The sequence below is a fragment of the Mus caroli genome, unplaced genomic scaffold (assembly GCF_978045245.1).
Source record: "Mus caroli unplaced genomic scaffold, Mus_caroli_1 scaffold_8, whole genome shotgun sequence".
Taxonomy (NCBI): Eukaryota; Metazoa; Chordata; class Mammalia; order Rodentia; family Muridae; genus Mus; species Mus caroli.
In genome coordinates, this window is record NW_028227263.1 from 6,726,657 (window position 1) to 6,751,488 (window position 24,832).

A 24,832-nucleotide genomic window follows, 5' to 3' on the forward strand; every position below is an offset into this window, starting at 1 on the left:
ATTTTAGCAACATTTTAAAAGTATTTTTGAAAGAGAAAGTATATACACATTAGCTGTGACGACCCAGGCCCGACTTTAAGCTAGGTGGTAATCGGAGAGCAGCACTTCTGTTGCTCTTTCATGCATGTTTCCTTTCTAGAGGTTGACTCAATTTTGGCTTTCCCAGATGGAGTTTCTACAGAAACCAAGTGGCAATTTGGGACAGTTACATTTAGAATTAAGTTCTGTACAAACTTGACCATTTTGCTAAAGGAAAAAAAAGTTTTCAATTTATTCCAAAGTATAAATATCCTGAATAATTTCATTATGTGCAACTGAAACAAATAAAGACTACAGTGGCATTTGGGTTTAAAAACACTTCACAGTGTGTTGTGTTTATTAAGTAGCTCCACAGAAGGTGTGATGGCAGATGCAGTGGGTGAGTAGAGCTGCCTGAGCCTGCTCGGGCGTACCCACGCACCACGCACCAGCGGAGGGTGATGCAGCCCACTGGGGCTCCAGGGCCAGAGAGGAACGTGGGTGGTGGCCACACCATGTCCAGGATAAGGCCCAGGGATGGATGGCAGAGACAGGGAAGAGCTGGAGAGAGATTTGATGAGATTTTTTTTTCCTCTCAGATGTTAGTTTTTTTGGTCTATAAACTGGAAAGGAAGGCCCAGACTTAAATAAATACATTTGAGTAATGGCCTTTATTGAGCAGAGTCCACCAATTCAGCTTCGAGCAGGTTTTCCCTTCAGCAGCGGCACTCATCTCTCCCGACTCCAGCTGAGAGCCCTTCTTCTCCTGTGTCTATGAGGGAAGTAGAAGTGCGCCACTATTCTCAATGGAGAGGACAATGCCTTTTTTTGACAGGAAAACTAATGACCGGCTTACATATGCAAGACAACACGTGGTCCTCCAGTCAGTTTTCTTAATTAATTTTGTCCTGGAATATATACAAGTTATTGGTGGCAGCTACAGCAATGATGCTCTCCATGGGGTGCCAGGCTGTGTGGAGGATCTTCTTATTGAAGTCCAAACTGTCCACACTAATCTCGTCTTTCTTTCTCTTACCCCCTGTACATACTTTCCGGGGCTTCAGGCTGGCTCGGGGTTTGCTGTTCTCTCTTGAGGCTTCCAGTGTAACATCCCTCCGAGTGTTTCTATCAAACATTCTAAAGAAGTTGTTGTAGGACCCCGTCATAATGGCACTGTTCAGGAGACAAAAGAGGGACACTGAGTACCCAGCGGAATCATGGCACTGGCATGAACCAAGGTAATGGCATGAAGTTTGGACCCTCTATAGGCCCCAATTTCTACATTATCAGGAAAGAAATATAGTAGATTCTCCAGAGAACTTCACTTATTTTCATGTCCAAGTAAGAAAAGTAATGGATCCATAATTTAAATACCTGCACACCAAGGCCAGAAGAGTGTGTTGGATCCCCTGCAATGTGTCTTACAGGTGATAGTGAGCTGTCTGACATGGGAGCTGAGAGCAGAACTCTTCCATTTTTCTTGTTTAATTAATGTGTAGAAGAGGGAAGAGGAGAGAAAGGAGAGAAAGGAGAGGCAGACGGGTGGAGGAGTGGAAAGCAGGAGGAGCAGGGTAGGGGAAGAAGAAAACTCGGTCCAAGTCACTTTGCACTTGGGAGGCAGAGGTAGGCAGATCTCTGTGAGTCTGAGGCCAGCCTGATCTGCAAGTGAATTCCAAGACACCCAGGTCTATGTAATAGAGAGATCTTGTTTCAAAAAAGCAACCCTCCCACTTCCCCCCAAAAACCCTGTCTTAGTAATAAACTGACAGTTTACCATAAGCCTGACCTTCTCATTAACAATTAAGTCAAAACTAGTTATATTTAGTCACATTTCGCAATGGAGGTTAACTCAGTTATTAAATGATAATGATTAATTTCTAAGTTTCTTTTAATGTTAGGTATAGTGGAGGTGCACATCTGTAATTCCAACATCAAGACAGCTGAGGCAGGAGGCTATCACAATTTGATCCATGACTATGGAAGGGGGTCATCTTTATTTTCTATATTTTGGAATGCGTATGTGGTTTGCAAGCTGATTCTAGCTAGTACTGGGATTACAGGCATCTGCCATATGCCGAAGACTCCCTCCCCCATTTTGTTTTGTGTTTAGAAACAAGTTTTCATATAGCATAGGCTGGCCTCAAACTTTTTATATACCAGAGGATGACCCCAAACTCCGATTTTCCTTTAAGTACAGGGAACACAGGTGTGTGCCAACACACAGCAAGTTACAGGTCACCTCGGGCTACAATATACATAGTGCTGTTTCAAAAAACAAAACAAAACAAATTTTATGTGGCCCTTTGACATCTCTGGCAACTGAAGACCAACCAACCTCTTCTGTCCTGTCCTGGGAAACCTCACCCTTTCCTGCTCCTGTCCCGGCCTCCATGGTCTTGCTGTCTCTAGCGGTCTTTACAATGCCCAAGTCCTTCAAGGTACTACTTTGCTCAGGGCTCTTCCTAGCTGTCTGTAAATATTTTAGCATGTGGTTAACTTTTCCTCAAATTCCATTCCAAATAAAACTTAGTTACAGCTAGTCTTATTCATTCAAATCTGTTTATACAAGTGGCACTAGGCAGGCTAGAGATGAGAACCATGGTTTGGTACACTGGAGATAGCATCTCAATTGAGCACGCAGAACTGTGCTTGCAGGAGAGGACCCACTGTTCCAGTCCACAGGGAGTGCAATGCTTATGGGCGTGGGGATAGAGCCAATAGCAAATGCAACAAGAACGGAGAGCACCGTGACCAAAACTGTTTGTCAGGAACAAGTGTTGTGGCATCAGCATGGGTATGAACTGCTGGTGCACTGTGACAATAACAACAGGCGCCTGCTTTGAGGTGGGCATCTCCTGATCTACCCAGCACCTGAATGCAGCAAGAGAATCATGGTAGCATGGGTCAGGTCTGCCCCACCCAGGGACAGAATTAACACACGGAGCAGGTGCTGTCTTTTTTGCTGAATAAAACTTAAATGCAGAGCTTCCCAGCAGCAGGCTACCAGGCACTGACCAGTGACTGCACTAAAGACAGCACTCCACTCCACTGACACACAAGGAGATGCTCGCTTCTGGGCAAGAGATGAATGCACGGAGCAAACATCACTAGGAGAACGTTCCGTATTCCTAGGGGTATGATATGCTGCAGTATCTCAGATACATAAAGACCATTAGCCATCTGAGATGGTTACATTCTACAAGGTACCTCCTAGAAAGACTCCTCCCACTGTCCCCAGAAAGGCAGTCTCTCCTCAAAGCAGATGGGTGCATGCAGCTGTATTCTGAATAGTAATAGATCTATCACTTAGTTACTAACTCTGTGATCCAGGTCACTGATGATGTATCACACACACAAACAATTTAGCTGTGTGCTCCTCAGTGGCCAATAAGCAGGTTGATGTTTCAGGTTTCCGGGTTTTTTGTCTTTATGTACAAGATCTTTGCAATATACTGATGTTAGCAGAGTGCCACAGGAGGCCAGGAAGTACCACTGGCCCTACTCCTCCTTGTCACTGTATATCCCATTCATTCCCACTTGTGGTCTTTGTCTTTTCTAAAGTGAACTAGCAGTTGTCATCTCATATTCTCCTCTCAATCACTCCATTAAAAAATATTTCACATGTGTGGGGGTTTTGTCTTTTGAGTACACCTGTGCACAACCGAGGCCAAAGGAGAGCTTCACTTAGAGCTCCCTAGAAATGAACTTTGTTCTTCTGGAAAAAGAAATGGTATTTATAACTGTTGTGTAAGTCCTCCAGTTCCTCCACCTTTTTCCCCCTCAGGCAGTGGCACTCCCTGATTTGGCTGCCTGGTAACCTTCTCAGAGTTGGGATTATAGCCGTGCACGGTCAAACCTGGCTTTTCGGTGGGTACTGCTCCTCAGGTCCTCATGCTTGCGTGGAAAGCACTTTACTGAGCTATCTCCATAGCATCATTTTTTCCCTATTCTTTCCAGAGAGTCAGGGTTTCTCTATGTAGCCCTGGCTGTCCCTCCTTGGCAGAAATGTGCATGCCTCTGCCTCCTCAGTGTTGGGACTGAAAATACTCCCACTATTCTGGGAGAGCTATTCTTTTTATTTTAAAAGTATTTTACTATTTTGTGTGTGGGCGTGCCTACACACCATATACAAGCAGGAGCCTAAGGAGAGCATTAGTTCTCAGTGGGTTTAAGCTGCCGAGTAGGTGGTGGGAAGTGAATGAGACTCTTCTGCAAGAGCACTGAGTTTCTGAGGTTCCTGGGTTTCTGAGGCCTCGTGTCAGAAGCTCTTTCACCTCCAGACACTGCAAAGGTGCTCCCCTGGCACTGCAAAGGTGCTCCCCTGGATTTCCCCCCCATTATTTACTGCAGTGTATGGAGGATTCTGTCCACGAGGTCACAGGCATCAGCTTTACTTGCAGCTGGAAGCCATGCTGGTTACCTAGACCTCTGTTCTGCTGCATGGCATCCCAGGGCAACTTTCTTCAGCTCTGACTTCAGAGCTTTCACTGGGTGTACTGGGGTTTCCTAACCCTTAACGTGAGTTAGTCTCTGGGAGCAGGCTTTGCTTGCTTTCTTTTTCCTCTTGCCAGGTGATCTATCCGACATCGTCATGTGATGCTCATTAGAGGCTGAACAGATAAGGCTACCTCACCTAGGTCTTTCAGTCTCTAAAACTGTCAGCCAAACAACAGACTAAACAAACCTTTTCTTTATGAAATCACCAGGCTCTAGGATCCTGGTGTTACACAGAACATTCAGGCAGTTTCTGTGGAAAAATATGCTCTCAGCCTCAACACCCACTCTACAGAGAATATGTTTTCTTTTACAGACCACTTTTAAGATCTCTCTATTTTTGATGACCTGTAATTTTATGATGATGTGGACAGGTTACCTTTGTACTTTTTGCTGTGGAGTTCTGTGCTTCCTGGATAAACTGCTGAAAACCCTGGCCATCAATATGCTTGAATTAGGATGTATTAACCACATAGTGGAATATTTAACCTAAGTTTAATACTACCTTTCCACAGTCCTGGGTTTTTGGGGACCCCTCTCCACTTAGCTGTATGGCATATCATATCTTCTCTGTAATTTATACTGTTTTCTTCTTAAATTAAAAAAAAATTGTTTTATTTTATGTTTTGCTTGCAAGTATGTATATGCACCACATATGTGCCTATGGATCAAGAAAGCCAGAAGACGGGGTCTTCCATGTCCTGGAACTTGAGTTACAGATGGTTGTGAGCTGCCTGGGAATGGAACTGGGATCCTGTGGAAGAGCAGCCAGTGGCTCTTAACCATCGCTTCAGACTCAGGACACTGTTGTCATTTTAAGGACATGACATGGTATGTAGCCCAGGCCTCAGTTCCCCACTGTTCGTGTTACAAGCATAAGCCATCATGCCACCATTTCTTAACTCCCATGTTCCCTAGCTCTTCAGGTAACTTCTGCTCTTCCTTGCAGTTCGTTAGTCTCCAGTTAGACTTGGATCTGTGGATCTTATTTCTAAAAGTTGTTTGTGCTAGAATTTCTTACAACAGCATTTTGTTAGTCTTATGGCTCTCTGCTCAGCATTTTGGCTCTGTCCTTTACTGTGTAGCTTACACTTACTACATGTGAACTCTTAATATGTTATGCCAGGTGTGGTAGGTAGTACACATGTCTAATCCCAGCACTCAAGAGGCTGAGGTAAAAGGATTGAGTTCAAGGCCTTCCAAAGCTACAAACCAAGAATCTCTGCCAAAAATGAAAAGGGCTAAGGCTGTGCAGATAGAACTTTGTTGGTAGGATGTTTTACTAGAATGTATGAAACCCTGGGCTGGATTCCTAGTACCACATAAATTGGATGAGGTAACACATCTATAATCTTAGCACATGGGAAGTTTAGGCAGGGGTTTAGGTGTTCAAAGCCATCCTCAACTAAATCTTGAGTTTGAGGCAGGCCTGGGATACCCCAGACTCTGGCAACCCAAGTAAAAATAAAAAGATTCTTAGATATTTGATTGTTTCTGTTGCCTGTGGTAGCATTTTCCTGAATATACATGACAAATTCCTCTTGTGAGCTTCTTAAGTGATTTCATACTGGAAGAGACCTGAGAGCTGGGGATGAGGCATGGTGACTGAGGCAGTCTCGCATGTTTTTCATTGAGTTTTAAAAGATCCATGAACTCTCTGCTCTCTACCTGGGAACCTTAAGAAGGTATGGAATATAGGCTGCTTACTGTAAATGGAGAGGACCCTCCAGTCTCAGGATAAGTTGGCAGCAATGCCAGACTCAGTGCCTCAAGTCACTCTGGGGGCTGCTTGCTGCAGCCCGACGAGTGCAGTGTTTGTCCTGAAAGTCTAAACTGGCATGCTAGTTAATTTGTGAACAGTCTAGGAAGGCCTGTCTCAGGGTAATTAGCTTTGTCTCCGAGGAAGCACTCAGCTCTTCACCGTGAGGTCTCTCACACCATGCAACTAGGATAGACCTCAAAGTTCCACAAGCGTCAAAGCAAAGACACAGTGTGGGAATGAGCATTTGAGATGGAGGCAGCAACTTTAGTTTATGAGGTCAGCTATTACTTAAAGAAGCCAATGTAGTTACTTAGGTAGTTCTGAGACACGGTCATGCTATACAGCCCAAGCTAGTCCTTACCTGGTGGTTCTCTGGCTTTATCACCCAAATGCTGTGGTTACATCTGTGCTACCAAATCCCTAGCTATTTATATTGAAGTGTTTGACAGTGTCTAGTCACTTAAATTCTCAACAGAAATTCTACAAAAAGATGATCTAAGAGAATCTGTAAATACCATCTGATACGTATCTTCTCAACACCAAAAAGCAATGTGTCCTGAACAGGAAGTAAACGATGCAGCTATGGGAAGGCTGTGTCCTAACACAGAGGCAGACTCAATGGTGGCCTTCTGGACTAGTAAGTCACTTGCTGCTTCCTTTTTTTTTTCCCCCACGTTATCTGTGTAATCACTCACTGAGTACTCTAAATATATCATGAACCACAGAGGAAAGGTACACTCAGATACCCGGTTTCCTCTGGGATACCTCATAGGACAAATAAAAGGCCTGGAAAACACAACCTGTCAGCATCTTGCAACTGACTGAGACCCCTCCCAGTGTGAGGGGCTTGGTGGAGATCCAAAATGAACCAGCACTTCCGGATGCCAGCGTGCTATGACGCTGGCAGCCTCACCTGTCTGAACCGTTCCAGCAGCACTCGAACTTGTCAAAGATGCAGTCATTCTCATACAAGGAGCAGAGCTTGCTTCGCAGGTACTCATGTACCTGGTGGGTCTCCACAGGCCTGCCCTCCATGTTGAGGTCCCAGACCTTCACCGACAGATAGTCTCTAGTCATCATGTATCGACCACTGTGGCTGAACTTGACATCAGATATAGATGAGATTATTTCTGAGAAAAAGGATCTACTGCTGGGATCTTCTGGCTCTTCAAAAACTGAAAAAACAAAAACCAAAACCAAAGTGAGCACTTTCAGTTACTGTGCTAAATCAGAAGACTACATCCTAAAAACAGCAGGGGCTTCTCAGATACCCTGAAGGGCCCGGTGTCACCTTCATTTCCCTAGCTTTCTGGTTGTCTTTCTCTACCACCACAAGGTGCGGGCCTTCAAATCCATGCAGGGCACCCAATACCTTAGTATACATGGGAACATGACTACAAATGCTTGGGTTGGGGACATGACGTCCACACTGCAGGGGTATATGTAAGCACAGAAGCATAGTGCTCTGGCCACCTTGGGAAGGAAGGGCCTGCTCATCAGAAGGCACAGAGTTTGCAGGAGTATACCAGTACTGGAGGAAGATGCACAGTATACCAGTATTGGAGGGAGATGCACAGTATACCAGTATGCCCTGGACCTTAAGCCAACGACACAGTGGACAGCTACACAATGGAACTACTGGACAAGACCAGGCAGCAAAGACGGTTGCCTTTTGTGGTGAGTGGTCACTTGAATGAAAGCGTGTCACTGCTTCTTCCACAGAATTAGCTTTGTCTGCAGCAGCTTAGCAGCTCCCTCCCTCCCTTCCCCTTCCCCCGGGACCCAGGGCAGAGGGAGGTCTCTCTGGACCCCAGCTCATCTCCATGCCCACGCCCTCTCCTGCTTTAGGCTGGGGGATACATTTCCTTTTCCTGAAGCTTCTCTAGGGCTTCTGAAATTCTTTTCCGTGGAGGAACTTGTGATGGTTGCTGGCTCTGCATGGGGCAGACTGGAAACAAGCTAGTGCCAACATGAAGCATTTACTCAAACTAGCGCTGAGAAGGACGGCTCTTCTTGAAACCTAAATTTGTTTAGGAGCACTTTCCGGCTGACACACATTTCACAACGCCACTCCAGCGTGGGTGAGGAAGAGTTGCTTCCCCGTGTGCACAGTACACCAGTACTGGAGGGAGAGGCACAGTACACCAGTACTGGAGGGAGATGCACAGGAGGGAGATGCACAGTACACCAGTACTGGAGGGAGATGCACAGTATACCAGTACTGGAGGGAGATGCACAGTATACCAGTACTGGAGGGAGATGCACAGTATACCAGTATTGGAGGGAGATGCACAGTACACCAGTACTGGAGGGAGATGCACAGTATACCAGTATTGGAGGGAGATGCACAGTATACCAGTACTGGAGGGAGATGCACAGTATACCAGTATTGGAGGGAGATGCACAGTACACCAGTATTGGAGGGAGATGCACAGTATACCAGTACTGGAGGAAGATGCACAGTATACCAGTATTGGAGGGAGATGCACAGTATACCAGTATTGGAGGGACATGCACAGTATACCAGTATTGGAGGGAGATGCACAGTATACCAGTATTGGAGGGAGAAGCTCTCTTAGACAGCTGCACACCGGTAGCTTACTAAGATGATGTACCAGGACAACATAGTATGCTTTGAAGTTGGGTCTCCCTTTTTTTTTTTTTTTAAAGATATATTTTATGTATATGAGTACACTATCACTGTCTTCAGACATCAGAAGAGGGCATCGGATTCCATTACATACGTTTGTGAGCCACCATGTGGTTTCTGGGAATTGAACCCAGAACCTCTAGAAGAGCAGCCAGTGTTCTTAACCACTGAGTCATCTGTTTAACCCCCCTGCCCCATAACCTCAGTTTAAAAAATACATTTGTTTATTTGGTTTAGGGAGGGAACTTGCATGTCAAAGTCAGAGAACAATTTTCAGGAGTCAGTTTTCTTCCATCATGTAGGTCCTGGGGATCAATCAAACTCAGGTCACCAGTCTTGGCAGAGAGTACTTTTACTGGCTGGACCATCTCATTGGCCCTAAACATTTATTTTTAAAATTTTAGGTGTGCATGTGTATGTGGAAGGGGGGAATCTCTTGGAACGGAGAGAGTTTTCACTATTGAGGCAGTGTCTCACTCACTATGTAGCCCTGGCTGAATGTAACTATAGACAATTTGCCTGGAAATCGGCCTGCCTCTGCTTCCACAGCACTAGGATTAAGGGCATGGTTTTGGTTTTTTGTTTGTCTGTTTTTTTTTTTTTTTGCCATAAAGCTGGCATTACAGACAGTGCTGAGCCACCTGAAATGGGAAGTGGAGACCAAACTCAGGTCCTCTGCAAGAGCAGGACACACTTATAGTAGGCGAACCATCTCCCCATCCCTTTATCCCTACCCTCTTTTTAAGATGAAGTCCCCTCCTGGCCCTCACACGATCCTGCCTCAGTTTCCTGAGTAGCTTGGACTCCAGGCACACAGCATTGTTTCTGTTTGATACAGACAACACAAGTGGAATGCACTCTGATGGCTATGGCCCTGGTCCTACCACACAAAAGTAGCTACGATGATGGCATTGCATTGGACCCAGGTCACAGTAAGCTCTGGGTAGAGGACAGCTGCTGGAGTACTTCTTTATTAGCATAGCCCATGGGGAGCCTGCCCATGCTCCAAGTCTGCAGAGGATGTGGAGGGCCCTATTAGTACTAACAGGAAATCAAGGATATTCCCAGAAGACTTACACTTGGCATGCCTGTCACATAGGGCAGAGGAACGCATGTCGCACAGTCTGATGGTCCCCTTGCTGCTGCTGTAGACGAATACATTGCACTGATGTGGGTGGAACTCTGCGGCAGTGATGACTTCTGTCAGCTCCTCCATATTAGCTGGCTTGATGTCCACAATGTCTGGAGCACAATGTTAAGGCACAGTGCTTAGCTGTACAAGGGTAATTTGATAGAAAACTGTGCAGTGAGGCATAGGGAGGAGCTGCAGGAGACTGACCATATAAACTGTCACAGAGGAGCCCATAGCAAGGGGCTTCAGGTGGATGCAGGACAGTTCGTAAGACAGAGCACACAGAATGACATCCACAATGAAGCCAAGCAGTGCCACCTACACACATACTTCTATCTATAACTAATTAAAAAAACAGACAGTGTCAAATTACAAATGATTCTGCCTTCCTAATTATTTGACTTTTAGAGCTTGGTTGTTAGAATACAAACGCAGCAGGAAGTCAATCATGAATCAGCCAATGGAAACAAAAGGAAGGGCAAAATCTTCTCTGGGCCACTGTGGAAAGTTGATGGACATATTTATCTACCAAGATAAACAACTAAGAAAAAACCAATATACAATGGATGAGTTGTATATCTCATCACTGGATGCCACAGTGGAGAGACAGGGACCCATCAGAACTAGAGACAGCATGAATCTTAAGCTGCCCAGTCAGTGCCAGTGTGCAGTAGAGAGAGGGAACCCAGCCCAACACTGATACCCTCAAGTTAAGTAGATGGGGTTACAGGGTAAAACACCACAGAAATAGTGGGGAGCCAAGGCTGAGACCTCACAGAAGGTAAGTGACGACTGAACATAAGGACAGCAAGATGGTCTGGAGGCAAGAACAAGTATTGTGACCTCTCTGATGACAAGAACCACAGTGCCTAGAGTTCCAGTCAGGTAGGACATGAATGGTTCACTGGAGGGCTAGAAGTGGGAGGCATATGGCAGTATTAGGAGCTAGAGGTAAGGCAGTGACTGATCCAAGGAGACTCAGGGTTTCTCACGTGAACTTTCAGGCAAAGGTTTATATCTTTAGGGACACTCAATCGCAAAGAACTTTTAGTTGCCACTACTCTAGGAAATACTGCATTAAATAGGTCATTGTCCAGGGGACCAGGGTAAAGCTGTCCATGAGAAGTAATTACACAGTAACCAAGGAAACAAACTGAGGCAGCACTTGGTAAAGGATACTGAAGCTTCTATCTGTGATTTCTAAATGCCATAGGTTAATTCTCAGATCATCTGCAGAGAGATATGTTTCATGATCACTATTTACTGAAATGGAATTTATGTGATATGTATGAGCATTTGCAAAAATTCGTCGTGGACTTGCTTCTACCATAAGGTCCATGGGCTTCAATATTGGAACCTAAAAATGGAATGAGAAAGGAATTTAAAACAAAGATCATAATAGCATAAGCGTCCGGTATTTAGACAAGGAAAAGGACAGGTTTTTTGGAGCTGTGCAACACCTCAAACCAGAGGAGAGCTGCTGCAGAGTACAGAGTGGGAAGCTGTCTGGTCCCAGCTATTCCTCCTTGTTCCTATTACACAAGTACTATGGTCTTCTTCTTGTTAGAAAAAAAGAAGGTAAACTGCCCTAACTAATGTTCTCTAGATCACCAAAGCATCACTCTCTTGGGTATTCTCTGGTGGCCATGGCTGAGGTTAGACAGTAACTCCTTGTCTTTGTAGCTGAGTGCACAAATCTCAGCTCTCATAGCACGGGTGCTGTGATTCAGTGTCAACTCATGGGCCACAGTGGTGGGGTTATGCCTATGGAGGGATCAACAGACAGGATGCGGAGGATTCTTTGGGCTAAGAAGCATCTACTGAAACATTTTTCTGTGATTTTAATTCTCAGAGCATCTGCTGAGATCTGAGATGTAGAGCTGGCTATAGTCGGAATTGAAGTGCAGCTAGTAACCTGGATGGTGTACGGGCCTTCGTGCCACAGTCACACAGGCTTCTGGATTATCAGTTGCTCGGTGTGGAGGAAGTATGGAGGGGGGGAGAGACAGAGAGACAGAGCGAGAGAACGAGAGAGAGAGAGACAGACAGACAGATAGAGACAGACAGAGAGAAGGAAGGACCTGGACAGAGCACTTGTGCCTGACACAGGTACAAGAGTCAGTCTAAAGGAACAGCACCATGAGATGGAAGAGGGAAAGGCTCCCCATTCTCCCTATTATTCAGGGAAGGGAAGCCCAAGGTTCCAGAGCAAGCTGAATACTAGAGTAATTTTTATTGCTATAACTAGACACCAAGGAACTGAAGGCTTAGAAGAATTTTTCAAATGAGTCTTCTCTAGCCAAATTCTGTAAAAGTGTTCCTGGATAAATGTGTAGTGATGCTGTTCTCATTCTGGCCTAGATAGGTGCTGACTATACCACCTGGTGTTTCATAGAACAAAAATGCCAGCTTCACAATACGCAGGTCTAAGACACATACCTGCCATGACCCTTACTGTTTCAAGCTAACCAAGGCAGCAGCAACTGTAATCCTAACTGAAAGAGCCCTTTTAATTACATCCTTTTTCATAGAATTAAAATAACAGGGAAAAAATCCTTAAAAGAAGCAGAATATCTATCAAAAGATGGCCTAGCCGGCCATCACTGGAAAGAGAGGCCCACGTTTGGACACGCAAACTTTATATGCCCCAGTACAGGGAAACGCCAGGGCCAAAAAAATGGGAATGGGTGGGTAGGGAAGTGGGGGGGAGGGTATGGGGGACTTTTGGGATAGCATTGGAAATGTAATTGAGGAAAATACATAAAAAAAAAAAAAAGAAGCAGAATATCAGACCTAGAATTTATTTTGGTTAATTCTGTCAAAGAGGCCTGGTAAGACCTGAGTTCCTCCAAATAAGCACATGAGCTTATGGAATATGTAGGGGTCTGAATGAGAGAATCTCAGTGTCTGGAAAGGCTGTGTGCACAAATGGGATGAAGCTGGTGGCAGGAGAGGTAAGCAGGTTTCACAGAACTTGGCAACAACACCTTACAACAAGGGGGATTTTAAAATGTGTTCACACTAAGTCACAAATGCAAACACAGCACGATGCCAAAACTAACCTATGGTATGGAAGAGAACATCTGAGTTCTTCCTATGACTCAGATCTGAACAAATAGCATCTCTTCTCTTGGCCCAGTAACAGGTTAAGTGGTAGGGGAGGAAGACTGCCTTTGGATCTTCAGCCCAACTCTGCCCACTGTCTTTGTGCAGGGACAGCCCTCACTTGCCTGTCACCACTCTCTAGCTTTATCAAGAGAATGGGTCACAAACTATATACATTCCAACTGCTGGGCCTGAGACATCCTAGGGAAGGCATATCAAAAAAGGCTGCCCCATTTCAGCAGCACCAGAGATGGCTACTTTCAATAATACCACACCTTCACTTGGTTAACAGTGTAACAAAGGCTTATTATATTTCACTGAAAAACCTCTCAAGCCACTATCTCAAAACATAGCTGAGCTCTGTTCCTGCCCAGGTGCCCCTGTTTGCACTGAGCCCACCATTGAACGTATCAGTGATCAATCCAACGGGTGAAGAATTAAAAAAATCAGTGTGCTCAAGAAGAAATGAACTCAAGAGGAAATTTCACCAGCTCCACTGCAAGTGTCTCACTGGTTTACCAGCCACCCTACCTACAGTGTTACTACACCAGCAAATACTCTGGATTCTACCACAGAAACTCAACTGGCCTGGGTACTTCTCAACAAAAGCTCTACTAGGAAACCAAATGTGAGCTTTTCCCTCAGCGCCATCTTATGACCTTGGTGAAACTGAAGATCCCATTTCCAACAAGGACACAGCAACTAGGACCACTACCATCATTATAGGAAGGTAAAGCCCGTTACATTTGAAGCAGTATTCTCAATAGCTGATAGAACTGTTTTGGATTATTTCTGAAAAGTACTGGAAGGGTTAAAGAAAATGCAGCATATACCCGTAGTGCCGTAATTCTAAATGGGTCTCGAAGTCGTCCATCTTCATCTTTCAAGTTATAACCTTCTGCTCTTTTATCCCGTTCACTTATTTTCCATAATTTAATAGTTTTATCTGAAAATAAAAACCTTATTCTTTATATTAAAAGAAAAATCATCAATAACATGTACCACTATCATTTAACTATTCTAGGAAACTATTGCCTGCCTCGGCTGGTGTCTAAGCTTAGGAGGCTGGGGAGGTGGCTCAGTGGGTAAGAGCAGTTGATTAGCAAGCATGAGACTCCAGGTTCACATTCCTAGTCATGTCCCTAAAATCTAAGTGCTGTCTGGGGTTATTTAAAGGAGTAAGAGACTGACAGTGGAGGACATCCAATGGCTTCCTCTGGCCTCCAGAAGCATGCGTACGTAAGTATTCACTACATATATGCATATGCACTATATACACACATACAAAAACTAAAGATGTAAACAAATATATGAAATAATACTGGTCTTCTATGCAGAATTTGAATTTTCTAGCTATTGTTTTCAGCCTAGTTGATAATTCACCTTCTCCGAAGTTTAAAGCAGAAACAATTTCTAGAGTTATTTAAAATAAGAATCCATCCACACTAAAATTAAAAATAAATCAAATAGTCATTTACGATTCTCACCATTTGTAGAGAGTAGAAAATGAGCAGCATTCTGTTGCGGTAACCACCTGATTTTATTAATTTTTTCTTCAATTTCTAGACTTTTCAAATAGTCAAACTCTGGCTCATGACTCTGAAAGGTACTGTAAACATTGTACTCTCCCCTAGAGTGAGCGCGGCCTTTATTCTGCAAGGAAACATGATAGCTTCTTTAATGAAGGCAGATAGATTTTGACTATCAACATGAGCATTAAATGATCACACATTTTTAAGTTAAAAACGTCTTGACTCAAAAAACTCTTGACGAAGCTGGCATTAATGCACTTGGAAGAATAAAGAACGCGCAGGCCTTTTCTGCACACTTAAATCTTCTCTGCAGTGGACATGCAGTTCTGTGGGACACGACTAAGCCTGTCTGTGAATCTGCTCCCTTCTTCCTCCTTTTTGTTTTTAATTGTCAAACTGGTCCCAAGTCTACCTCTGGTAGCCCCGCCAGTTAACCTTGGCTACCAGTTCCAGTATGCCAGTACAAAAGAAAATGAGGCAAGACACAGAGATTAATGTGGCCATATCAAGGGAAGCAGATAAATCTAATGGCTAAAAGCTTATTTTTTGGTACTGATAGGAGTTTTAAATTTTAACATAGGGGGAAAAACCTGAATCAAAGTGCAAGAGATAAGTATAGTCTGGCAGTCTTAGTCTGGGTGTTTTATCTAGTAATTTCCATTCTGGTTCTGATTGCTGAAGAGATGTTCTGGCTCTCAGGAGGTGCTGGATTCTGCTCCATGGTGCAGCCTTGCCCTGTGGACGACTGTGCATGTCTGGGGTGTAGTACTATTAGCTCTGCTGTTCCCGGAATCCAAGGTTAGAGACAGTGACTTATCACTGTGATTTAATCTTTAATGTGTGTATGCACACATGGAAGCAGGTATTTAGTCAAATACATTTGATCCAGAGGATGCCATAGTCTCATACTCTTTACACCTGCCTTATGCACCCACATAAGATAGGAACGCTTTCTAACAAAAATATTTTTTTAAACATTTTTTTATTATTATATGTAAGTACACTGTAGCTGTCTTCAGACACACCAGAAGAGCGTCAGACCTCACTATGGATGGTTGTGAGCCACCATGTGGGTGCTGGGATATAGGATGAAGGCAGCTTAGGAGTACCCACAAGGAGAAGATTTCTTCCTCATCTACCAAGGTAGTGCTTGAAAAAAATATTCTACATAATTACTGCAACAGGACTGAGTGTTAAATAAAACTGGATAGTGACAACTATGCTTCCTTTCTGGTCAGCAGCATGTGCAGCATGTAGTGATGACATTTGACGGTGGACTGTAAAGCACTGACCTCTTGTTCCCGTTGGAAGATAACAACTCTGCCACCTTTGTCCCCTGTTGCAAGAAGGTCTCCAGAGTAGTTAAACTCAACGGTGGAGATGATGTCGGCTGCCAAGAGAAGACAGAGTCAATCACAACTCATGTTTTTTGTGAGGATCAAAAAATGAACACATACAAACTTTCTCTCCAGATAAACATTCCATGAAAATGTATATACTTCTTGTCTGCTTTATGGGTCTAAGGTAGAACCTACCAGTACATGGGAATTCTGAGTCTGATTTTACTGATCCAATTTACCTCATATTTCCTGTCATACAGTAACTTGGATGCTTTTATTTGCAAAATAAGATAAGAATTTAGAAAAATAATTTTTAAAGGAAAAAACACCCCAGGTGGCTTTAGAAGAAGGGTCCCTAACTTTAAAGTGCATACTTGATGTCAACTTTTAAAATAAATGCTATTTTTTAACGTGTATGATGTTTGCCTGTAGGCATGTACGGGTGTCACATGTACGCAGTACCCTCAGACAGCAGAAAAGGGTACCATTTCCCCTGGGACTGGAGTTATGGTGGTTGTGAACCTCCACACAGGTGCTGGAAACTGAGCCAAGGTTTTCTGCCAGAGAAGCCAGTGCTCTTTAGCCACTTATTGGCCTCTCCAGCTCCCTAAATTTGATTCTTACACAGTAATAGGAATGTTTTAATATTCATATAGAAACTTTTGCTAGCCTCTGTGCAACACTACAGACCATGGCCACCCTATTCAAGACCGACAAACTGCAAGGCTTGGAGATCTTTCTCAGTCCCAAGGTGTAGGAATAGCCTGTGCAGTAAATAAATGGTATGCATGCCGCCCCAGGGGAAGGCAACGGGTAGGGACAGGGTGGTAGGCTCCATGCCTGTGAGGGGAAAGCTGTCATATCTCCAGACAAAGATCTAGGGTAGACTCTGGAGGATAGTCTTAGGCACGTCAGCTGTGCCACCTGCTGCCTGAGTAAGAAAAAGGCTCGGACACTCTGAGGCAGTATGGCATATCCTGTAGACTAAATCTGCAGTTGATTTGCCAATAAGGTCAGCTGATACTACTGTGAGAATGGATGGTGACTCTGCACTTAGGTGGACACTGTAAGCAAACACCCATCTGTCTGACACCAGACAGATGTGGGGGTACCCCCAACACCCACAGAGCTAGGGTGATAAGCAATTATTCTTCAAAGTAAAAGGGGTATCATCCTGTAAATTTATTAAAGTAAATGAGCACAAGTGTATATTAAAGTCATTATCAGGAAAGCCAAGTCTGGTATCGTTGCCATGAGGCCAGTGGTGTTGCAGACTAGTTTCTGTGCTTCCTATACTAACTAATGAAGTTGGATGTATGGAGACATAAAATACTATACAGCTTTTCAGATCAGCATTAGCTGTCAACTGGATAAAAAACTAGAATTACCTGAGAAAAGAGGACGTCAACTAAAATTACCTCAATCAGACTGGACTGTGGCCGTTCTTTGCAGTATTTTTATCTCTCTTTTTGGGGAGCAGGGGGGGAAAGGCCCAAGGGGTTGGGTACAGAGGTGAGTATTTGACAAGGTTTCTTTCTATAGAACAGGCTGACCTTGAATTTAGAGATCTTCCTGCCTCAGGCTCATAAATGCTGGGATTAAAGTTGTGTGCCACTAACCCGTGAATGTTAATTGCTAATTGACATTCAAGGACACAGCTCACAGTTGGCCTTGGCTGTATAAGAAAGCTAGCAGAGCAAGCTAGAGGGAGTAAACAAGTAAGCAGCTTCCTTCCAAGGTCTCTGAGTCATTTTCAGTTCTCCAGGTTCCTGTTCTGCTTCTCCTCAATGATCAACTATAACCTGTAGCTGAAATAAGGAAGCCCTTTCTTCAAGCTTTATTTGGTCATGGGTCATGGTGTTTATCTTTTTTTGTTTGTTTGTTTGTTTGTTTTTGTTTTTCGAGACAGGGTTTCTCTGTGTAGCCTTGGCTGTCCTGGAGTTCACTCTGTAGACCAGACAGGTTTCTAACTCAGAAATTCATCTGCCTCTGCCTCCCTAGTGCTAGGACTAAAGGTGTGTTCCACCATCACCCAGCAACTAGAAGTAATTCTTAAGGGTTGTATGATGAGATCAAACTGCTCTGCCGCAACAAGCTCCATTTTATAAACAGCATTTGATTTTACTGTGAGAATAGATGACGACTCTGCACGTAGGTGGACACTGTAAACAAACACCATCTGTCTGACATCCCCCCCCCCCCCCAGCTAGGGTGATAAGCAATTATTCTTCAAAGTAAAAAGGATGTCATCCTGTAAATTTATTAAATTAAATGAGCACAAGGGTATATAAAGTCATTATCAGGAAAGCCAAGTCTGGTATGTCTAGACAGACTGGGAAAAAGGTGTAGCTCCCTCAAAATAAACCTATACAGAGGCATGCACCTAACACTGTGTGTGACGGCCTTCCATCCTGGTATCTGACGACCCGGGGTATGACTCAAGGCACCAAAAGCAGAAAACTCCTGACTGTCTCTGGGATTTCAGCTTGGCTTGGTCTGTGTGTAACCTGCTCTAGCTACTGCCTGCCCATTCCACCTAGTACTCTTGTCTGGACCTGACACTCTTCCCATTTTACCTGGATCTGGTCTTGTCCTTTGTCCCTCCAGCTCCCCACACCTCACTTCTGTAGCTTAACTCTGGAAGCATCTCCAGGAGGCCCACCTTTGGCTTTGCCCTCTTACTCCTCTTACTCTCTACCTGCGCTTTTGCTTCTCAGGCTTCTCTGCAATTCCTTGAATTCTACTGGGGCATCTCTAACCTATGTAGCCATTCTATAACCTACATATGTGTACAGAGGGATTCCTACCTGGTCTGTAATGCACGATTCGAGCAATACTATTAGTAATTATTAATAATTATTAATGACATCAACTAAAGAACCAGTGACTGCCTTAGCTGGCTGTCAAGGAAAGGACTACCTGGCAAATTGCAACCAACGAAACTACTACTTGTGAATTTATTGTTATTCAATAAACTCTGACACGATGGAAAGGCAGCAATGCACCTGCCTGTGACAGAGCCACTCTCAGCACTGCACAACAGCACTGATCAAAAAGGCAGCAATGCACCTGCCTGTGACAGAGCCACTCTCAGCACTGATCAAAAGTTGCCAGATTTCCAGACACCTCAGAGTTGGCGTGACTCTATCAGTACTGCCTGCTGACCCCATTTCCTCAAAAGGCATCAGTTGGATGTGGCGTAAGGACAAGAATATGTCCCCCACCCTTTTTGAGAGAGGGTCTCCTGTAGTTCAGACTGTGAGTGAGTGAACTCCTGATCCTCTTGCTTCCACTTCCCAAGAGCTGGGATTACAGGCTGAGTCTCCATGCCCAGCCACACCTAACCACTCCCCACTCTGAAACTAGGGCCTCACGTATATTAAGCAAGTGCCATTTAGCCACACTCCAATCTACCACCCTAAAGTTACCCAAAATAACGTAATATGCTTGAATGAAACCCAAAACTTTCTTTACTGGCACCAAGAGACTAAACCTATGATATTCATACTCAGAGGATATACAATATTATATAATTAATAGTGTTATAGTTGTAAGTGATTTTCAGATTAATTAGAACAAGCTGAATCTTTTGAAGAGGAACTCCTAAGCCTATCAGTGCTGAGAAATAATTTTCATTAAGTCACAAATTATGTTTAAAATTGGAAATGTTCTTTGTAATGGCCAGATAAATTTGAAAACTAAAATATATACATGAACTAAATGAACAAATTGTAAAGCCAGTAAAATTTAAATGACTGATATCTATTCATTGTGATATCTTTTTACAATAAAAGGTGTTAATAGAAGGAAGTCAGCTATTTCTAAATTACCACGTTTGTTGAGCTTATTCACTTTGTCTATTGTGCCCACACACAACTCCTGGCTATAACTTCACTGTGCTGGCACAAAGGGCCACTGAGGCTCTTTGTTGTGAGGTGGTGGTCTGGCTGATAACACAAAGTCTTGCTGGATATTTAGATCACTTTGGAATTGTCTGTTATTTTGAGCAATGTCAGACTTGAAGCCACTCCTATGCCCTAACTCCAAATAGCTCCAGTTAGGGGAACATTCCCTGGGTCCATCCCATTTCATGTTCCTGTGACGCTGGGTGATGGGCTAGCACCCCCACCCTGACCCCAGGATACCTCTCAGAGATGCCAAAGCAAGAATGCAGAAGACAGACAGTTCTCTAAGACCACTTGCTCACAGAACTGTCTTCACAATGGCCCTACTTTTAAAACAAAAGCCACAACTCAGGATCTGCAGATGTGAGAAAAGTCAACCAAACAAAGCAAACACTCAGAAGAAAACAAATGTCCACTAGTAAGGATCGCTAGTGAGCACTAACATCTTTAGCCCTGTTGTCTACAACAGCACTTACTGTGCTAGTGTCACTCACTGTAAGCTGTGCCTGGGAGGCAGCTACTGTCATCCTGGCCTGTCTGAGAAGGCACTTTTACCTGAAATGTAAGCAGCCTAAAAATTGCAAGGCACAAGGGCAGAGCACAAACACAGCTGGAAGATGGGTTTCAGTGGCCCATGGCCCAGCTGACAGTTCTAAGATGAGAGAGAAGAGACAGGTATCAGAGTTAGGGTTAGGGCCAGCATCTCCTAGGTACAAAGGGCTGATGAGCCTGCTACACCCAGGCAGAGGTGCAGGCCAAGGACATGGACAAAGAACAGGAGAGACCCCAGCCACACAAAAGGAAGTAGGGCTAATAGTAACACACAGTTTCAGGGAGATGGATGAATACTAACCACCCTTCAAACTTTAAGAAAACCCCCCAACAATTTCAACTTAAGATTCTTTACCAAGTCAAGTTTTAATTAAGTTTGAAGAAAGTAAAAACAAGAGCCAATCAAGTGCCTTGAAGGCAACTTAAATGTCCACTCAGGAGAACAGATATACACGTTATATAATCATTACAAAAGAAGACCACAGAACAATGAAAATGACCAAGGAACTAGCATCCACAATCAGGATAAAAAGCAGAAGCACATACTAATAGTGTTAACATCACTTATATCAAATTCAAAACCAGGATGATTGACTATGTGGGTGGGTGGGTGGGGGCTAGGTGGTAACTATAGCAGTGTTACACTACAAACCAAAAAAATCCTATTAGCTAGGTCAGAGCTGGGGTGGAGCCATGTTGGAGAGAGGAAAGTCTTGGCTGTGCTCACTCTCACAGCATGGCTAAACTGCAGATGCTCCTGCTGTGTGGTCACTGCTACATGCCTGGGCCCAAGCCACTGTGCACATCTATCATGCTACTGTAGGACTTCCTGAGTCCTGTTTACCCCAGGTGGACATCTAGACTCTTAGGCCCATTAGTTGTACTCCTCCAATCAGACTCCACTCCCAGCATTGCAACCTCCACCTCCTCCAAGGTTCTCTGTACCTCTTTACTCTGAAACCCAGGAACATTTGGAAGCCATTATTAACCTCACCTTCTCCAACCCTGCTCACATAAGCTCAGATTTCCTTCAATTCTTGACTGTTCTTCCACTGCTGCTCTTATTTTTATCTGTCACTGACTGCATTCTATACACCTTTGCTGACTCCAAACTACCACTGGCACACTAGACACCTACAGTGTAACAGATTCACTTAAAAACATACTAGAAGGAAACAGCCATGCCTTCGCCCCTAATCTTCTGCAGCCATATTCTTATCCTGCTCAAGGACTTGATCCTATGATGACCCCGAGGGACCAAACAAACCTCCTCTTGTTTCTCATTGATCTTCCAACTAGTGTCTGATCTCTACTGGCTTTGCCAGGTATCTTGGCCAAGCATTTCTTAATTCCCTCTCATCTGAGGGCCCTTTGCTCTCAGTATTTCCTGAACAGCTCTTGACTATACTGCTCAGAGCTTGCCCACTGAAGTTCACTTAAGCTTTGGCAACCATTAGCAGATCAACTGTTTCTGGCTTGTGAATGTGCAAGCAGCAGGCTGAAGGGAGGACATTCCCTTCATACTCTGCAGCATGTATTGAGGCAAACACATGATGCAGAGACTTATAGGACAGATGATTCTAATAAAGAATCTCCAGGAAAAAAGTCATTCCTCACACGCAAACATCTGTAAGAGGAAATTACTACATATCCACAATGCAAAGGGTTAGCTGCTTTTCAGTTATGCAGTTTATTGAGGATATCAGGTAAGCCAGGCAATGCCCACATATTCTGGTATAGTCATCGAGGACTGGGAAAGAACACTGCACAGAAAAATAAAAATTGTCCTACCAACAGATCATGTACACAGAGTTTCTATGTGGTATTTAGTTGGGGTGGAGGGCAGGGAATCTCATATCATCCTGTCTCAGCCTCCCAAATGCTGGGATTACAAGAGTACACCAGTCAGGCTAATTTTGTCTTTTTTTAAAAAAAGTTATTTTATTGTATGTACAGGTGTTCTGCTTGCATGTATGTCTGTGTACCATGTGCATGCCTGGTGCCCGAGGAGTTCAGAAGAGGGTATTGGGAACCCTGGAACTGAAGTTATATCAGTTGTGAGCTGCCAGGTGGATGCTGGGAATTGAAATGAGGACCTTGATCACTGAATCATCTCTCCCACACTTCTACCTTTGCCTTTGGATATAGGTCATCCAAAGGCAAATGTTATCTCTGCTCAAAAGGAAGACATAAACTGAGACAACAGCTGGCCAAGGTGATGCTTACAAGCAATTCCTGCAAACAGGAGGACTATGGAGAGTTCAATATAAACCTTGGCTCCACGAGACCTGGACTCAAAGAACAAAAGAAAACAACCCCCAACACAAAACAATAGAAGTATAATCCTCCATCAAGTAATTTTAAAAGGCAAACCAACTCTGTAAGAGATGTTTATACGAACACTGAAATCCCAAAGCACCCCAAGTCAAGTTTCAATTGTGACTAGACTATATTTAAAACAAAAACAAAGAGCTCTAGAGATGATGTTCTGTGACACTACAACCAGTTTTGAATTATATTCCGTAAGTTAACAGAAGAAACAAAGAGCTCTAGAGATGATGTTCTGTGACACTACAACCAGTTTTGAATTATATTCCGTAAGTTAACAGAAGAAACAAAGAGCTCTAGAGATGATGTTCTGTGACACTACAATCAGTTTTGAATTATATTCCGTAAGTTAACAGAAGAAACAAAGAGCTCTAGAGATGATGTTCTGTGACACTACAATCAGTTTTGAATTATATTCCGTAAGTTAACAGAAGAAACAAAGAGCTCTAGAGATGATGTTCTGTGACACTACAGTCAGTTTTGAATTGTATTCCGTAAGTTAACAGAAGGAACAAAGAGCTCTAGAGATGATGTTCTGTGACACTACAGTCAGTTTTGAATTGTATTCCGTAAGTTAACAGAAGAAACAAAGAGCTCTAGAGATGATGTTCTGTGACACTACAGTCAGTTTTGAATTGTATTCCGTAAGTTAACAGAAGAAACAAAGAGCTCTAGAGATGATGTTCTGTGACACTACAGTCAGTTTTGAATTGTATTCCGTAAGTTAACAGAAGGAAGGCTTGAGCTATATTACCCCCAAACAGGAAAGTAACAAGGGACTAAATTTTAGTTTCTGTTACAGGAACAAATAAAATTTTAAAGAAAATATACCCAAGAAGGCAAAGTTAGCCTAACAAATGGACACAACTCCATGTAGTATTATATAAGAAAGTTAAAGGACACAATCCAGTCATGACCACCAATGCAGACAGCACATCTGACACATCCAGAACCTTCTCAGTGACAATAAACTGAAAACAGCAGGAAACTTCTCCAAACTGTAAAAAGACTTCTACACAAACACACAAGAGGATACTTAGTGGTTAAAGTCTGAAGACTCTTCTAAGATCAGAAACAAGGATGTGTGGGTACTCTGATGATGTCTAGTACATATTTTTTCCAAAGATGCTGGCCAAGGCAACTAGGCAGGAAAAAGAAACTCTTCAGAGATGAGGCTGTAGTGTTTACAATCTTAAAAACATCAGGGCTAATAAATGAGTTCAGCTAAGATTCAGGATACCAAGCCAATGCAAAGTTCACTTCATGTCTATAAAGTAGCAATGAGCAACCCCAAAACAACAACAACAACAACAACAACAGATTTCTATTTACTATACTATTGACAAATGTAAGACATATACACTGAAATATAATGGTATTGTGAAATAACAATAAATAAAGGACTGAAAGACTCAAGCTTTCTTATTTCAAAATTCACTAAAAAGGTACAAGAATCAACATAGTATGAGACTTGCACAAAGACAGACATATATATAGTTTTATATTTTGGTCAACCAAAATGGTGAATCTGGACACTTATAATACAGAAATGCATACTATAAAATAATTTTATGTGAAATAAATTTATATTTTGTATTTATTTATTTGTTTGTTTGTTTTAAAGACAGGGTTTCTCTGTATATTAATTGACTGCCCTGAAACTTGCTTTGTAGACTAGGCTGGCCTTGAACTCAGAGATCCACCTGCCCCTGCCTCCCAGATGTTGGGAGATGCAAAGGCGTATGCCACCAACACCCAGCTTAAAACAAATTCTTAAAATATCTCAAAGCCTTAAACACCAATGTTACAAAATTCTTTGAAGAAAACAAGCCGGCTAAGAGGATGGCTCATTGGATAAAGTGCTTGCCATGCATCCATGACAGCCTGCGTTCAAGCCCCAGAACTCAGATAAAGCTGAAGAGAACCACTCTACAAAAAAAATTATCCAGAGGACCTGGGTTCAATTCCCAGCACAAACATGGCAGCTTACAACTGTCTTTAAGTTCAGGTTCAG

General features: G+C 43.4%; 1 protein-coding gene across 2 annotated transcripts in view; it reads right to left on the bottom strand.

Moving 5' to 3' along the window:
* Positions 1-341: 341 nt before the first annotated feature.
* Ppp2r2d (protein phosphatase 2 regulatory subunit Bdelta) overlaps positions 342-24,832 on the bottom strand; it is a 38,341-nt gene continuing 13,850 nt past the window's right edge. Inside the window, exons 3-9 of one of the 2 annotated variants that reach the window (XM_021168133.1) lie at positions 15,986-16,083; positions 14,649-14,814; positions 13,995-14,107; positions 11,236-11,413; positions 10,002-10,166; positions 7,188-7,449; positions 342-1,191 (exon numbers count right to left, since the gene is read on the bottom strand). In XM_021168133.1, the coding sequence (XP_021023792.1) occupies positions 912-1,191; positions 7,188-7,449; positions 10,002-10,166; positions 11,236-11,413; positions 13,995-14,107; positions 14,649-14,814; positions 15,986-16,083 (1,262 nt within the window). In that variant the 3' untranslated portion in view covers positions 342-911. The remainder of the gene's footprint in view (positions 1,192-7,187; positions 7,450-10,001; positions 10,167-11,235; positions 11,414-13,994; positions 14,108-14,648; positions 14,815-15,985; positions 16,084-24,832) is intronic. The other variant, XM_085841205.1, reaches the window with a different exon arrangement.